Source organism: Ostrinia nubilalis, chromosome 22, assembly GCF_963855985.1.
Source record: "Ostrinia nubilalis chromosome 22, ilOstNubi1.1, whole genome shotgun sequence".
Classification (NCBI taxonomy): domain Eukaryota; kingdom Metazoa; phylum Arthropoda; class Insecta; order Lepidoptera; family Crambidae; genus Ostrinia; species Ostrinia nubilalis.
In genome coordinates this window covers 12,194,805-12,212,174 of record NC_087109.1, presented here as the reverse complement: position 1 = coordinate 12,212,174, position 17,370 = coordinate 12,194,805, and the positions used below count along the sequence as shown (strand labels likewise).

Below are 17,370 nucleotides of genomic sequence, written 5' to 3'. Positions count from 1 at the left end.
ATCGATATAAATTAGCGATATTTTTTCCGGCGATATATCAATTTTCGATATTTATTTTCAGATATCAAAATCGATATATTTGTCATCTGAAAGGGTAGCTTCAGCGGTAAATTTGGCTGTGCCAAATGATAGGAGCAGACTTACAGGAGAACACATCAAACAAAGAGTGCTCCTGATGTCAATATCAGACAAATACTGGTTTGAATAATGTTTTTTTCTCAATGTTTAATTGCTCATTCGAAAAAATAAATTGAAATATTACAACTTAAGTTGAAACAGCGACATGTGTTTTCTTTAAAATTTAGATAATTTTGGCCATTTTTATAAATAATTGCAAATTGGGCAAAAAATATCGATATATCGAAATATCGATATTTCTTGGGCGATATATATCGATATATTTGAAAAATATCGATACGATAAATATCGATATTTTTTTTCCGTTTGCCCATCCCTAAATGAAATGTACTCAGTGTTGCCAGTCGGGTCTAGTCAGAAATTACCAGAAATATAAAAAAAAGTAACCTTTTTGAATAAAAAGTAACCTTCATACGGGGGGGGGGGGGGTATGGATGGAAAATGAATACAATTGATATCTAAATTCGAAAAGTGACCAGTCGTATAAAAACGTTTCATGGATTTGCGTTTTATTATCGAAAAACATTCGCTGAAACTCATTTTTTTAACAAATAATAAATCAAATTCAAGTTTAAATGCACTTTATGACATAATTTTTAAATTGTTACTATTAATATTTTTTACTGAATAACCTGTAAAGTTAATTCTACAATTTCTGAAAGATCACCTAAAAGTAACCTTTTCATTAGTGTAACCTAAAAGTAACCACAGCAGTTCAAAAGTAACCTAAAAGGTTACAAAAGTAACCTTCTGGCAACACTGAATGTACTGCTAAAGTCAAAACCAATATCAATTAATTCTCGATCGCATTAAAAATAATTCAAGATCACATGCAAAAGCAAATATGTTTTTTTATTTTTAGGATTTATATAGATTTATATTTAATGTAATCCTAGATTTATTGCAATAAATCACATAAAGTTATTAAAAGAAGATCAATTTTATTATACTTCCGCTATGCTATTAATGTTGCCATAGCCAACAAAGCCAAATATTGAATGTATGGCCAAACAGAAGATTCCAAGTTGAAGCTGACAAACTGAACTTACCACAACAAGTATTGATTATTGAGAATCAATATCCCATTTTAATATATCCCATGATGTCTGGGGCGACATCATTCAGAATATGAGATGTTTTGAAAAAATAAACCTTTCACTACAAATTCCTGCCACTACATAGTAGTACAAGGTCGCAAGGTACAAAGTAGTATTTATTTTAATTTAAGTGAATCGCCGAAATTAAACTTCCGCATTGTTATCTTATGTTATGTTATGTTACGCATTTATAATGTTGCCATGCACCAAAAAAACTGGCCAAATACAAGGTCCCAGGTCCCAGCTCCCACTTACAAGTTTTTACAATTTTTTGGATACACACACACAAAACACGATTGATTATGTTTTCGAAAAAAACCATAAAAATATTTTTCTGGCATGATATACATATTAATTTTATTTAGAAATAATACAAAGTTATTTCAATATCGCATTTGGACCAGAGCCCCGATTACGGTAACTTTTATAACGTCTACAATCCAGACGCGTTTCTGATTCTGCGATACGATTGGTCAAAACAGCTGACGTACGCTGTTGAACGACCAATCGTATCGCAGAATCGAGAAGCGTGTCTGGATTGTTGACGTTAAAAATTACCGTAATCGGGGCTCTGAAATAAAACATGTTATTTGGTTTTTATTCATTTGACTGACATGACATCCATAATTTGAGCTTTGATGTGTATTCGAGCATCTGATCAAATTCAAAAATGGTCGGTTGCTGTGGCTGATAAAAAATATTGTTTTGTTTCACAAAGTTACTCTAATTTGCCCGCAAATTGTTTTATTGAGTAGCAAAACCAGATTTTTGTAGTTTATTGGGTTTGTTGTGTATCACTTCTAAAGGAAAAATGCCTAGGACCAAGCGACCGGTGAGAAAACAGGAGAAATCTGCCGAAGATGACGATACCTTGAAGAAACTAAATAAACTTGGTATGTTTTTATTAAATCTCTGAAGAAACTGCATGCATATCAGTGCTCATTCTTTCGAATACATCAATATTATCGTTTTGGACTATGTAAACCTTAATTATTTTTTGGATCTCCAAACAGTGGTGTTTTTTTTTTGTTAGGGTCCGTTTCAAATGCTTTTCTGAATTAATTTCAGTGACCGATCAGAAGAATAAGATTGACTCTAGAACGCACATGGAAATTCGGAACGTGGAACTGGCATTTAAGATTTTATTAGGCTCTATCAGCAATGTATACTTGCAGAAGACTGTTGGACAACTGGTAAGATGTTATTATCCTACTAATATTATAAATCCGAAAGTTTGGATGTCTGGATGTTGGTTACTCTTTCAGACAAAAACTACTGAACGGATTTTGATGAAACTTTATAGTATTATTGTTTATAATCCAGAATAACATATTATAGGCTATATTCTGTGACATACGAAATTTCACGCGAGTGAAACCGCGGGCAAAAGCTAGTTTTTAATAAAAAAGTGTAAATAACTTACATAGAATTAGACGCAGAAAATCATCTTATTTAAAAGTTTTGCAGTCAACAACTGTAACTTTTCATGACTAGATGTATTGAAAGATTGTTGGTTTATTTCAGAAAACCGAACTACACTTGAAAGAAGTAACCAACGCTAGGCAGACCAGACACTCAAGTCGGTCTGCTTCTCATGATGACGGTAAGAACTTTTTAGGGTTTATTTTACAGGCAGTTTCTCATTCTAATGGTAGTAGGAATATGAGTAGTATTTTCTTAAAAAAATATTTAGGCCTGTATTACAATAATAATATGTATAATCAATGTAAACTTGTTTATTAATCTGGATTCTGCTCTGAATTTTTTATGATTTAATTTTAACCAGTCAAAGGCTTCAATCTATGCTTAAAGTAGTATTGACTTGTGATGGTAGTTGTATATTATTTAGGTCTTAGATGTGAATAAGTACCTATGTAGTCAAGTCATATTGTTATTTAAGTTCATCATCAAATATCTTACAATCCATTGCAAATCTTCTAGCCACTTATTTTGTATTCAACTTGCTTATTTTACTGTTTCAATTCTTCTGGATTATTCTGAAAATCTTTATCTTATTCTTAATTCATTTATCAATGTAAATATGCATTTCATTGTTTCTCAACCTGATAGAGGATTTTTGTAATTAGGCATTTCATAAAACCACCTTGGTGACTTATGAATGAGTCAATATAGAATAATAAATGTATCAGTTTGAATTCAAAGGGTTCTGTAAAACAAGTATGGAAATTCTGAAAACAACAAAGATACAAGAGAAATAGCTGAGCATACAGGAGCCCATAATAACTGGTATGGAACACTGCTTGTCGTTTTCAGTGTGACCTCATGAAGTTATAAATAGTTGTATCTTTGTAGTTTCTAGATATTTTTTAAAATTAAAGGTGCTGAGGTGGAATTGTGTAAAGCAATTGTAATCATTTGACAGTTCATAACATACAATTATTCTGTCAAACGCTTTGTTTAACTGACTTTATCGTACGTTATGAACTGTCAAATGATTACGATTGCTTTACACAATTCCACCTCTGGATGATACAATACAGAGCAAGGCTAAAGAAATGTGGGATTAAAAAAAATGAAATTTTTTGGACTCCAAATTAATGTATGGTTGAGAAACAACACTAACCCACCATCAAGTTTCCACTAACCGGGCGCTTCACGGGCAGGGTACCTCACGGAGAACTCCGCGCAGGGCTCCGGCGAGCGAGGCGCCAAGAAGACCGCGGGTAAGTCACACGGGGCTGACGCGGAATGTGCACTTCGCAGAATGTGCACTTTGCAAGATGAGCACTTTGCAAGATGAGCACTTTGCAAGATGCGCACTTTGAAAGATGAACACTTCGCGGAATGCGCACTTTTCCATACAAAAAAGCTGAAGAGTTGGTTCGTGTAACATTTAGTAAAAGTGCACATTTTGCGTCAGACTCTCATACGCTTGCCGGGACTTTGGCTTGCATCATCATTCTTTAGCTTTTAGTGTTTAGTGAATTCCAAACTTTAGATCTTATAGATTTAAGTGCGTTTTACATAACAAAGTTTATGACCACACATTTAACAGTTTTAAGGATATTTTTTTTAAAAGAATTGTCTTTACTGGCTGATTAAATAAAGATTAGACTGATGTCAAGGCTATAGAAATGTGAGAAATTAAAGTTAAATAAAATTCTAAATAACATCCATTCAAGGGCAAAAACAGAAAGTAGTAAGAGTTAACTTTTTTCCTTTTTTTAAGATCTAAAAATGACCTGGTCCTTGACCTTGGTCTCGAAGCGCTGGTAGGGTAAAAAGATTATGAGACATGTAGAGGCTCCTTAAGAGCAAAATGACGATTTGTAACAACTATTTATTAGTCTAAACAAATAAAGAAATTTTGACTTTTTTTTTTGACCAGAAATGAGGGTTTTCGCAATTGAAAAATCCGCCAGATGGCAATACGTAGAGACGTAGACGCGAGGTCCAAATGCTGCATGATTGGTTATTTTTGACATGACATTGACAGATATTATTATGTCAAAATCCACCAATCACGCACTTATTGCCATCTGGCGGATTTTCCAATCGCGAAAACCCTCATTACTACTTGCTATCACTCCACAATAGTTTGTTTCTTATTCATCAACGGTATCTCCGCAGCGCCGCCGCCCAGTAGCTCCCGTTCGGCCGGGCGCCGCTCGCGCTCCGCCGACGCATCGCAGCGCCTCCGCCCGCCCACCGCCGCCAAGCCGCAGCGGCGCCGCTCGCGCTCCGTGTACCGCACGCCCGCCTACAACAAGAACGCGCCCAACAACTACCCCGCCATCACGCCCAAGGTCGGTCCTGTAGTGTAGCAGCGCCGCCCAAGGTCGGTCTCAGTGTCTGCAGGTGAAGGACGCTGGAGGTGCCTGAATGCGAGCGGCGCAGGATCGGTCTTCGTGGAAATCCTTGGGGGAGGCCTTTGTCCAGCAGTGGACGTCTTTCGGCTGAAACGAACGAACGAACTGCCGCGCCGCCGCCCAGCAGTGACCGTAGCGCCCCCGCCCAGTAGTTCCAGCTTTGTGAGCTGTGTGTCCCGCCCAATACCGCTTTGTTTATAAATTCAGTGTAGTTTAGCTTCGAGTGGTGTTTTTGGCCTGGTGAAGTGTTATCGCATCCTACTGTATGGTATTATTTTTATAGTGTAATTGTATAATAAGTTTTGATTAAATAAAGAATTTTGAAAAGTAAAGTAATACCGCTTAAGTTTGGCCATCTTGCAAACTATGTCGGTTACCTTGGTTTTCCTTTAGATAAACCGCTCTACTGTCGTCCTACTCCCAAAAACGTTATCCGAAGTTTCCAATGTCTTTTAAATGAAATGGCCAGTCTTTTTTCCTTGTTCATCTGCTTAGTTATCAATTAACGAATTTGATTGTGTTTGCAGGTGACCCCACAAACGCCGCTGACGGTGCTGCGGCAGCCGCGGCAAGGAGAGATGGTGGTGTCCATGTCAGGCTCGCCCGTCATGGTGCCCTCGTGCTACACGTAAGTTCTTCTCAATTGTTACATTCTTGACAGAGTAGTCGTATTCGTCAAGAGTATAGGTTGTTGTTGTTGCTTACGATTTCTCGCCACCTTTGACCGACAGACAGTGAGCTTGGTGCGTTCATGCAGAGGATTGTCCAAAGATTGTTGGAAAATAGCACTTATTTACGATACATTCAGGAGATGGCAGATTCCCCCCCCAGTTGGCCGGAAATAAAGAAAACTCCTACATTAACTACGATAGGTTTCATCCGGAAATGTTTAAAAATAGAGGGGAAAGGGAAAAATGCCTACCTAAAATATCTGATTTGTTAGATAGATTGTTTTTAAAGCTTCTAAATATAACATTTTGTCTATATCACATTTCAGCATGCAACAAGAAGAGAAGGCCAACTGTAACATCCTCCTCCAAGATGGCACCATGCTGTCTCTGCAGCCCAAACAGCTGAGGCAGTCACAGGTAAGGACATTCATTACTGTGTAAAGTCCGGTCGCCGAGCAGATAAGAATTTCGCTCGCACACTCACTGCGGGCGCCCGTCTCACAGTCGCGACAGCAATATAATTACGCGCGAGCGATAAGGATGGGTAGCTTGGGGTCATTGGACGAAGTTCCATGTGCTAGGCGACCGGACTTTAGAATTTACACGGTAATTCAGAATAGAAAAGATATTACAGTTATTGTCTCCGTAAACGGTTAATTAATAAAGGTGTTTTTTTTCATCTGCCTATTTTTGTAACACTTTATGAAGTGTTAGCCTAAGCGCAGACCATCGATTTTTATTTGGCCGATAATTGGGTCGCGCTGTTAATCAGTATGAAGATGTATGAAAGTGCGCACATTACGCCGATTTGCCACAAGAGTGGCGTTGTCAGTAGCACTCATCAAATCCTCCTGAGTGCAGTTGCTTGGGCACTCAGGGCATGACATCAGGTGCCTCATCGACTGGGGAACAAAACCGCACCTACACTCCAAGTTCAAGCCTTTTCAAGGAGTTTTCGGCTGACACTATGTAGGTTTGTTGTCGACACGAAAAGAAGAAGACGCCGATTTGCTATCGGCCGATTCTTCATACAAATTAAAATCGGACTCAACTAAAAGTCGGTGGTCTACGCCTAGGCTTACGAATACCATATGACGTGTTCCAAAGATACGGGACGTGAATTTCTGCAAATTAGCAGTTTGTATTGCACAACTTACTAAAATTATTTTGAAAATCAAATAATACGTTTGAATTTGAGTTCGATATACTTCTTCGCAGGCTTACATCCCATTCGCATTGATGGACGCCAACGTGTTAAGCCAGCTGCGCACGCTCAAGGACAATCTGGACAAGGTGGTGCGACTCGGGGAGAAGGCCATCAAGTGACCAGTACGTTGTTTTATTAGACTGTATTCTAGATTGTAGATGATGTTATTAGAGGATTCGATCCCGGACCTTTTTTCTGATCCCGGGATTACGAGATTGTATATTGGCAATCCCGGGATCCCGGGATAGTCCCGGGATTATGAACATGAAATAAAAATATAAATAACTAGCTGACCCGGCGAACTGTGTTCCGCCTTAATGGCAATAAATAAGCAGACTTTTTTTTTATTTCGAACGGGATAAAAAGTATCCTATGTCCTTCTCCTGACTCTAAACTACCTCCCTGACAATTTTCAGCTAAATCGGTTCAGCCGTTCTTGAGTTATAAGTGGAGTAACTAATACGACTTTCTTTTATATATATAGATAGATAAATAAATATCCTTGGACATTTTACACTGCGCTTCTAACACACAATAATTTTATACCAATTTAAATTTTTGTATGCAATCCCGTAAATCCTGGGATCATTCAAATATAATCTTGAAATTTTCGGGACCAAATATCGTCCGGGATCTCGGGATCCCGAGATTCGGGATCCCGGGATCGAATCCTCTAGATGTAATGTACCTATTCTCCAGCTCGTAGTGGCTCGGAAATTGGACGCTCCTACTAAAGGTCATAGCACACTTATCAACCCGGAAAGGGGTCAAAGCCGTATCGCCATTCGCCGCGTTGTAAACCGCTGTTACGGTGCGGATATGTTTTTTTTTATGCATAAGGCAGGTATTTGACCACAATCGCACCTGATGTTAAGTGAGATGCAGTCTAGGATGGATTTTAGTTTATACAAAGAATACTGACCGCCTCGCGTTGAAACGGTTATTCGTTTTCAGGATAATAAGTGTGCTTCGTCCTTTACTCGTACCTTGTTTTATTCAAAATCAAAATGTGTCCAGAGCAGACCCTAAGACCATGGGGAAATAACGGGAACTATTCCCAAGTCCTGCTTTGAGTTCCGCGTGTGTACGAACGCATACTCACTCATATCCAGAACTTGTGTATATTTATTATAATTTCAGGCATAGGCTGTATTTTAGCGAATAAACCTAGTTATAATGAATTAATTATATCGGAGTGACTGCCGTTTTGCAGCCAAGCACGTTTTGTGGGTGGAAGACACAGCGATACTATTTATACAGGTTGAGTTCACCAAATTTAGTCTAAAGCCCGGTCCGTGAGCACGTAGAATTTTGTCCAATGACCCCTAGCTACCCATCCTTATCGCTCGCGCGTAATTATATTGCTGTCGCCACTGTGCGACTGGCACCCGCAGTGAGTGTGCGAGCGCGATAGCAACATAATTACGCGCGAGCGATAAGGATGGGTATCTTAGGGTCATTGGACAAAATTCATTCTACGTGCTCACGGACCAGACTATAGAATGTCGTTGTCTCTTTCGCCAAGTGCCAAGAACTGCATGTTTATGTCCAGTGTGATTGTTTTGTTCTGTTTGTACCCAATTCTTAATGATATGGCTGACTTGTGTATCATACGGTGTGCCTAAGACTAATTAATAATTATAATTAATTAAAGTTTTGACTACACGGCTGCGTTTTATTACAAAAAAAGTTTATATTCTGAAAACTATTTATTTTAAACATAAACACACATAAAACATAACAGTACAGTCATTAAAGCCGGGTTTCCACCAAAGCGGAGCGGAGCAGAGAATCTTATCGACGAATTTTCACATGCTCATCACATCATCATGTAAAATCGATAAAAGTATATCGCGGCACGCATCCTAGCCCTACTGTAATGCTGTGGTTTTTTATAAACGCCGTACGCCGCGTATAGCGGGTTTCGGCACCAAATTTATGTTGCATAAGACATAAATTAATTATGAAATGTATATGAATTACTGAATAATGTATTAAAATATGGATAAAATGTATGAATAAAACGACTTTCTTTCAGCTGTCAAAGTGAAGAAGTGATTTTATTTTGTTTTAGAAGAAAAAGTAAAAAAAACATTAAAACTCTTTTGTTGGTTCTCAACAATAAGAGACCGTAGCCTGATGGAAATGAAACTTTATCTATCTATCAACATTCTTCCCCCAGGCTTATATCCCGTTCGCATTGATGGACGCCAACGTGTTAAGCCAGCTGCGCACGCTCAAAGACAATTTGGACAAGGTGGTGCGACTCGGGGAGAAGGCCATCAAGTGACCAGTACGTTGTTATTATTAGACTGTATTCTAGATTGTAGATGATGTTATTAGAGGATTCGATCTTGAACCTTCGATCCCGGACCTTTTTTCTGATCCCGGGATTACGAGATTGTATATTGGCAATCCCGGGATCCCGGGATAGTCCCGGGATTATGAACATGAAATAAAAATATAAATAATAAATAAATAAATATCCTTGGACATTTTACACTGCGTGTTAGAAACACACAATAATTTTATACAAATTTATTTTTTTGTATGCAATCCCGTAAATCATGGGATCATTCAAATATAATCTTGAAATTTTCGGGGCCAAATATCGTCCGGGATCTCGGGATCCCGGGATCAAATCCTCTAGATGTAATGTACCTATTCTCCAGCTCGTAGTGGCCCGGAAATTGGACGCTCCTACTAGCTCATAGCACACTTATCAACCTGAAAAGGCAACATACAACACCGTATCGCCATTCGCCGCGTTGTAAACCGCTGTTACGGTGCGGTTATGTGTCCATTTTAGTTTATACAAAGAATACTGACCGCCTCGCGTTGAAACGGTTATTCGTTTTCAGGATAATAAGTGTGCTTCGTCCTTTACTCGTACCTTGTTTTATTTAAAATCAAAATGTGTCCAGAGCAGACCCTAAGACCATGGAGAAATAACGGGAACTATTCCCAAGTCCTGCTTTGAGTTCCGCGTGTATACGAACGCACACACATCCAGAACTTGTGTATATTTATTATAATTTCAGGGATAGGCTGTATTTTAGCGAATAAACCTAGTTATAATGAATTAATTATATCGGAGTGACTGCCGTTTTGCAGCCAAGCACGTTTTGTGGGTGAAAGAAACAGCGACACTATTTATACAGGTTGAGTTCACCAAATTTAGTCTAAAGCCCGGTCCGTGAGCACTTAGAATTTTGTCCAATGACCCCTAGTTACCCATCCTTATCGCTCGCGCGTAATTATATTGCTGTCGCGACTGTGTGACGGGCGCCCGCAGTGAGTGTGCGAGCGCGATAGCAACATAATTACGCGCGAGCGATAAGGATGGGTATCTTGGGGTCATTGGACAAAATTCTACGTGCTCAAGGACCAGACCTATAGAATGTCGTTGTCTCTTTCGCCAAGTGCCAAGAACTGCATGTTTATGTCCAGTGTGATTGTTTTGTTCTGTTTGTACCCAATTCTTAATGTTATGGCTGACTTGTGTATCATATGGTGTGCCTAAGACTAATTAACTATTATAATTAATTAAAGTTTTGACTACACGGCTGCGTTTTATTAGAAAAACTTGATATTCTGAAAATTATTTATTTTAAACATAATCACACACAAAACATAACAGTACAGTCATTAAAGCCGGGTCTCCACCAAAGCGGAGCGGAGCAGAGAAGTGTGTTGAATAACCAATCAGATTTAATTTAGCGTGGCAGCGTTCTTCAACTTGCCCCACGTTGGGCGCCAATTTAGCGTGGCAATTATTTCCACTTCTCGTCTCCGCTCCGCACATATCCGCTTCGTGGCGCGCCGTCGCCGCTGTTAAATTCTATAGAAAAATTTGACGCTTCTCCGCTCCGCTTTGGTGGAAATCAAGCCTTGTGCTAATCCAAATACAATAATTATTGCTTGATCCAGTTAACACACAATCATTTCAGAACACATTCTGGTGATTATTTGTTAAAAAAATTTTCACTAACCATAAGCATGAGCATAAGCACATTTTCCTTTCTATTTTAGTACCATAATAAAATTGGTTTGTTGAAAAACATGCGGGTACTTGGCGAGTTTGAAAGAAAATGCACTTCTAATAAAAGCCACGAATCACGATAGCCAAACGGTGATGGGGTCGGCCTGAGCCCCGATTACGGTAATTTTTAACGTCTCCAATCCAGACGCGCTTCATCGATTCTGCGATACGATTGGTCAGCGTAATGATCAAAACAGCGTACGTCAGCTGTTTTGACCAATCGTATCGCAGAATCGATGAAGCGCGTCTGGATTGGAGACGTTAAAAATTACCGTAATCGGGGCTCTGGCCGACTCGAAAACCGAGGAACGCTCGAATTCTCGAGCGCTCGACTATTGTGGTGAGCCCACTTGTAACACAATCATTATAATATTTAGCTTAGTACGAGGGGCTAACGGGACTCAGTAATTTGTAACTAGTAAACTAAAAAAAAACTGTTCTTGGCAGCACAGTTTTGGAAAATCTAAGAGAAACTGTGTTGTGTAGATATCATGTGACATTTACGAATAGTCGCGAGGAAATAATGACTTGCGTTTTGTTATTTGTACGAGTAAAACCCGTTGCCCGAGATGTTACTGATTAGTTTACTGGTAGTATCACGGATAATTTATTTATCAGTGGTAGGGCCACTGGGAATATTTTTTTCCGTGATTCCAACACAGTCTAAACAGGTTATGGGAGCCGGCAACGGGCTTATTCCACTATTCCCCGTTGACAATCCCCGTCAACGGGGATCAGTGAACTTTTTGTTCACTATTCCCCGTTAACGCCAATTGGAGTTTATAATGGGGAATTTAATGAACTGAAAAGTTCATTAATCCCCGTTGTATTAGGATTTTATTTTTAACTTAATGGGGATTAATTAACTTTTTAGTTCATTATTCCCCATTATAAGTTCCAATGTAACGGTTCCAATTTGACGGGGATTGTCAACGGGGAATAGTGGAATAAGCCTGGGCAACGCATGGTGGGTTTAAAAGTCTCCAATCATCATGAAAGCTTTAAGGTGTTGGTGTAAGCACGTCAAAAGTTATTAAAGGGCCTACATATGAATTCGAATCATGGTTCAGAGGACGCGTAATATGTATGAGGGTTCTGAAGTGAATATGTAGCCCAAAGAGTACATAGGTACACTCAAAGCTAGGTCTTATTCTTATCTGTCGTTTGGAAGTATTGAAGGCACGGGTTAGTAGCCGTGCTTGCCGAGGGTTTGCTCCACTTCTTTGACGTATTTCTCGGACACCTTCTGTTGTCTCATCATCGCGACCTGTAACGTAAGAAAATATTACAATTACTACATTGCAGTGGAACTAGGAAAATAGCAGAATATAGGATAAGTACGTGGAGAGAAAAAGACTCAAAAATCTGTCAAACTCCATACAAAAAACACCGGTTATCATCATTATAGTTACGTTCAAAGTAAGATGGTGCAACCCAGCCCAAAAGTTATAGCTGTTTAGCTTTTTAAACTTTTCTATGACAGTAAAGCTCGTATTCACAAACGATGCTTGCATAAGTGAAGCAGCAAATGGAACGCGTTGAATAGAGCTCTGTGATTAAATAAATAAATATCCTTGGACATTTTACACTGCGCCGCTAGTCCCAAATCAAGCAAAGCTTGTACTATGGGTACTAGACAACGGATATAAACATACTTAAATACGTTTTTTTGTAAATACATACATTAGGGTGTCCCATAATTTTCAAAGTTTTAAATTTGTAACGCATATGTCTTAGTTTTGTTCGTTTGCCTCTAAAACACTCAGAAATAAATTTTTACTTTATTTGGAGTACGATAACCCGTGCCGACTTGCATCGAAACATGTTGCGCGGCAGTAGCGGTGCGGCGGCCGTTAATCATCACGACCAACTTACCAGCTCTGATGAAAGCCTTAAGGAACTCTTGACATCCACTTTCCAAAAGGTATATGAGAGTGTTGACAAATTGATTTCCAAAGCAGCCTTGAGCAAGTTTAGTCAAAATCTTTGTTACTTCATGTCAGAAGAAATTGCCGTTTTATCACTCTTTGATGATGAAGGTAATGAACAAACACCGTCAATACTGTAGTAAAAGTACAAAGAGAGATTATGTATGATTCTGGGAAGATATACATTCCATCTGAAGAAGGTATGATAATTTCTATGGTAAATAGGACTAGTATTAATTTTTTTATCATGTTTTTAATGAATTGATAATAATACTGCCTTATTTATTGTTGCTGGAAACCCATTGAGTGATTTAGTGTCTGTCAAGACTATACATTTATTTTTTACATTGAAAATTGATAAGAATTTTCCCCTGAGACCCATTTCTAAATGAGATGAAGATGTTGCCTATTTAAAAGCAAAAAAGTGCTTTCTTTAAGGGTAGTTAATGATACAGCTGAGAGAGCTATAAAGCTTATGCAAGATTTACATTGTTTGATCACTGCAAAGGAAGAGAAAAAGCTATTTTTGCTACGCACAGTGTAGCAAAAATCAGGCCAATATTCAGGAGCATGGAAATCTGTATCCAGAATGTAAAAAAGGGACCCTCAAAGGTAAAATATATTGTCTGATATCTTCTTTATATAAATATTTTATAAAATTTAAATATTTTAATTGATTAAGCTACATAACCAAAGGGGTAAAACCAGCATTTTTCAAAATCTTCAGAGCTCAGTCGGCACGGGTTAATGTTGACGTAGGAAGATGAAATTTTGTATTTAACTAAGTCTGAGTAGTACTAAAAGAAATAGAGGGTATGCATTTCAATATCTAAAAAAAATTTTTTTTCGGCCATTTATGGGACACCCTAACATACATATTATACATAGAAAACACCCGGACCCGTCACAGAAATTAAAAATCAGCATTTCAATTTCTGCCCGGCCGGGAATCGAACCCGGGGAACCTCTCGGCATGGTAGTCCGTTCTGAACCACTACACCAAACGGCCGACAGATTGGTTGATTGGTTCGTGTGTCAGCCTGTGCGTCCATGCGCACTGTGACTCATAGTAATGTTTGTGAATACGGGCGTACATCTAGATTATCAGCCCGTGCAAGCTGTCGTTTTAAATGTTTACCTTCTGCTTGATGACCTTGCGCTCGTACTTGTCCTGCTGCTCCTGCTCCATTCGCAGAGCAACTCCTTCGTTGTGTATCTTCTCACGGAGTTCCGCCCTAAGGAGATTCAATGAGGGCTATCGTTTTAGCGCTCACCAGTTAGCGCCACTGTACAGTAAGGTCCTGTCACTTGCTAGTAGCGAAGACAGTGGCACCAACTGGTGAGCGCTAGAGTGGTAGGAGGACTATCGCATTTGCACTCATCAAGATGGCGCCTCTGTAGAGTAAGGTCCTGTCAATCGCCAGGGGTGCCAACTGTTAAGTATAAAAACGATAGCCCTCATTAATTAGATTTTTCAAGTCTTTGCAAGTAACCTGATCATTTATGATTGGATTCATAGATTTTGACTAGCTAGACGGATTATTTAATTCATAGAATAAAAGATTATAGGTCTTACTCTGTCTTACCAGAGTCAAGGCTTGAGGTATGGGAGCGGCACGGGAGGGTGGTTTTGTAATGTCAAACATCAGCGAGACTTCAGATCTTTTTCAGATTTGTAAGCTCTGTACCTCTAGCATGAACAACCGTCTTCGAATCGTTTGCGTATTCGATAAAATTCGATACTCAATCTTCGAATTAAACGATAACGTGACAATTTTGATTCTCAAAATAAGTTTCGTGCAACCACATCTCATACTAAGTTCACTTTAAGACACGTTCACAAGGGCGCTGTTGTAGTTTTCTTACTAAATCCTTTGATGGCGATTCGAGTACGCAAACGATTTGAACTCAAAAGTTTTTCGTGCTAGCCGTACTGTCATGTCATAATTTGTCAATGTCACCCCTCCGTCCCGTGCCGTTCCCCTACCTCAAACAGTGACTTGAGTTAAGCGCTAGATCCATAATTACCCAATATAATCTCAGACATTACAATTTGAAATGTTTTAGAAAAAACCTACGCTCAATACTATTGGGAAAGCAGTTACCTAGCTCTTTCCTTGTCGTTGATCTGTTTCATTATCTCCTGCCGGTGCTTCTCAACGCGAGCCTTGCGTTTGTCATCCAGCTACAACAAAAAAAATGTCAACTTGAGACTTTTGCAAGTTTGTTTCAACTGAAGGACGTCTAATGATGACTGGACAAAACACTCCCTCGAGGATTTTCCAAAACGACCTATATAGTACCTAAATAGTACTAGAAGCCAGCCTGAAACTCTAGAACGTTAGATTTAGGCAGGCCTAAAATTCTAGTACCTAAATAGGACCAAAGGACTGCCTAAAATGTTTATGTTAGTATCTAAATAGTACCAGAGACCTGCCTAAAATTTTAGTACCTAAATAGTACTAGAGGCCCGCCTAAAATTCTAATACCTAAATAGTACTAGAGGCCCGACTAAAATCGTTCGTTTCAGCCAAATGACGTCCACTGCTGGACAAAGGCCTCCCCCAAGGTTTTCCACAATGAACGGTCCTGCGCTGCCCGCATCCAGGCTCTTCCCGCGACCTTTACCAGATCGTCGGTCCACCTAGTAGGAGGCCTACCCACGCTATGTCTTCCAGCCCGTGGTCGCCACTCGAGAACTTTCCTGCCCCAACGGCCATCGTCTCTACGAGCTATGTGCCCCGCCCACTGCCACTTGATTTTAGCAATTCTGCGAGCTATGTCGGTTACTTTGGTTCTCCTGCGGATCTCCTCATTTCTGATTCGATCACGCAGGGAAACTCCGAGCATAGCCCGCTCCATCGCCCTTTGGGTGACCTTGAGCCTTCTTATGAGGCCCATAGTAAGCAATAAAATAGATAAATAAAAATAAAAAAAATATAAAATAAATAGTAAAATTTTAGCACCTAAATAGTAGCTCAGAGGCTTGCTTAAAATTTTAGTACCTAAATAGTACTAGAGGCCCGCCTAAAATTCTAATACCTAAATAGTACTAGAGGCCCGACTAAAATTCTAGCACCTAAATAGTAGAGGCTTGCTTAAAATTTTAGTACCTAAATAGTACTACAAGCCTGCTAGAAATTCTAGTACCTAAATAGTACTAGGTACTTACCGCCTTCTCCTTGGCAATGAACTCCTCGTTCTGTCGCGCCGCGTTGTTGAAGCTTTGCTCGTCCTTCGCGATCTCTCGCGCGATCAGCCGGTGGATGTCGTGGATCTGAAACCGACAAGCTGCTGTATTTATATTGGATTCTGGACGAATTCCAGATGGACTTTGCATTCCGCAAGTCTAATTTTTATTTTCTTGCTCGATAATAAAAACTTAATTTATTTATTTGTCAGTGACGTATAAATATAACGCTATCGCTGCGCGAGCGTTGCGTTTAACTAGACTAGGCATAGGTTTATTTTTTAGTCTAACCAATTTGGAATTTTACTAGGTTGAGTTGCACTGAGCTAGCCGAATGACGAGTCCCGAGTTCCCAAATGGTTAACCAAGACCGCCCTCAGGTTTTTAGTGGGTTGCCTTTTTGGTAGGAAAAGGCCCTTACCCATTAGCTGCGCCCAAACGTATAAGTAGGTCATGCGGCGGCGGGATTTGAACCAGGACAGTCAGACATCGACACCATTCGCTTCGAAAAATTCGAATGTCTTATCTTTTCGTTTCGGCGATTCGAATTCGAGACATACGTAATAACAAAATGTGGTGGGAATAGTCCCTCTAGCTGCCCTCGGTTGATGGCATTTTACTGACTAGAAAAGCAATCCTCCTTCTGGCGCAGTAGTAAAAAGCTATTAGCTATTGACATGTCAGTACGGCTAGCACCAAAAACTTTCGAGTTCGAATCATTTGCGTATTCGAATCGCCATCAAAAGATTTAGTACGAAAACTATAACAGCGCCTTTGAAAACGCACTTGCACGAAACTTATTTTGAGAATCAAAATTGTCACGTTATCGTTTAATTCGAAGGTTGAGTATCGAATTTTGTCGAATACGCAAACGATTCGAAGACGAAAGTTGTTCATGCTAGAGGTACAGGACCAACTCACCTGCTGTACGCGGGCCTCGTGCAGCTGTCTCATCTCGTTGTTGCGGCGAATAGCGGCGTCTCGCTCGCGCCGGCGGTATTCCCGCTCCACGTCCTCCTGGATCTTCAGGTTGCGGATCCTTTCCAGCTCTTCCTTCAGCTCTTGTTCCGCCTGGAATTGAATTACAGGTATTGACTTTACGTGTAGAGGACTAGTCGGCCAAGTACTTATTGTAGTAAAAAATCAATGAATAATCTATTCCAGTTATCGTTCGTCGTTCGTTTCAGCCGAAAGACGTCCACTGCTGGACAAAGGCCTCCCCCAAGGATTTCCACAAAGACCGGTCCTGCGCCGCTTGCATCCAGGT

General features: G+C 39.6%; 3 protein-coding genes across 6 annotated transcripts in view; 1 reads left to right on the top strand and 2 right to left on the bottom strand.

Annotated features, from left to right (window-relative positions):
• Positions 1 to 17,370, bottom strand: part of LOC135082631 (uridine 5'-monophosphate synthase-like) — a 201,616-nt gene that overhangs the window by 94,757 nt on the left and 89,489 nt on the right. The window lies entirely within an intron of this gene.
• LOC135082933 (uncharacterized) overlaps positions 1,871 to 17,370 on the top strand; it is a 22,083-nt gene continuing 6,583 nt past the window's right edge. Inside the window, exons 1-8 of one of the 4 annotated variants that reach the window (XM_063977701.1) lie at positions 1,871 to 2,128; positions 2,304 to 2,428; positions 2,760 to 2,838; positions 3,860 to 3,919; positions 4,827 to 5,002; positions 5,593 to 5,693; positions 6,063 to 6,153; positions 9,126 to 9,236. In XM_063977701.1, coding sequence (XP_063833771.1) covers positions 2,047 to 2,128; positions 2,304 to 2,428; positions 2,760 to 2,838; positions 3,860 to 3,919; positions 4,827 to 5,002; positions 5,593 to 5,693; positions 6,063 to 6,153; positions 9,126 to 9,233 — 822 coding nt within the window. In that variant the 5' untranslated portion in view covers positions 1,871 to 2,046 and the 3' untranslated portion in view covers positions 9,234 to 9,236. Of the gene's footprint in view, positions 2,129 to 2,303; positions 2,429 to 2,759; positions 2,839 to 3,859; positions 3,920 to 4,826; positions 5,003 to 5,592; positions 5,694 to 6,062; positions 6,154 to 6,954; positions 7,223 to 9,125; positions 9,455 to 17,370 lie in introns of those variants that run through there. The other 3 variants (XM_063977700.1, XM_063977699.1, XM_063977702.1) reach the window with 3 other exon arrangements.
• The window catches only part of LOC135083094 (cilia- and flagella-associated protein 45), a 26,067-nt gene continuing 20,448 nt past the window's right edge, over positions 11,752 to 17,370 (bottom strand). The window contains exons 8-12 of the mRNA XM_063977859.1: positions 17,025 to 17,174; positions 16,086 to 16,190; positions 15,019 to 15,098; positions 14,052 to 14,148; positions 11,752 to 12,252 (exon numbers count right to left, since the gene is read on the bottom strand). Of these exons, the coding sequence (XP_063833929.1) occupies positions 12,172 to 12,252; positions 14,052 to 14,148; positions 15,019 to 15,098; positions 16,086 to 16,190; positions 17,025 to 17,174 (513 nt within the window). The 3' untranslated portion in view covers positions 11,752 to 12,171. The remainder of the gene's footprint in view (positions 12,253 to 14,051; positions 14,149 to 15,018; positions 15,099 to 16,085; positions 16,191 to 17,024; positions 17,175 to 17,370) is intronic.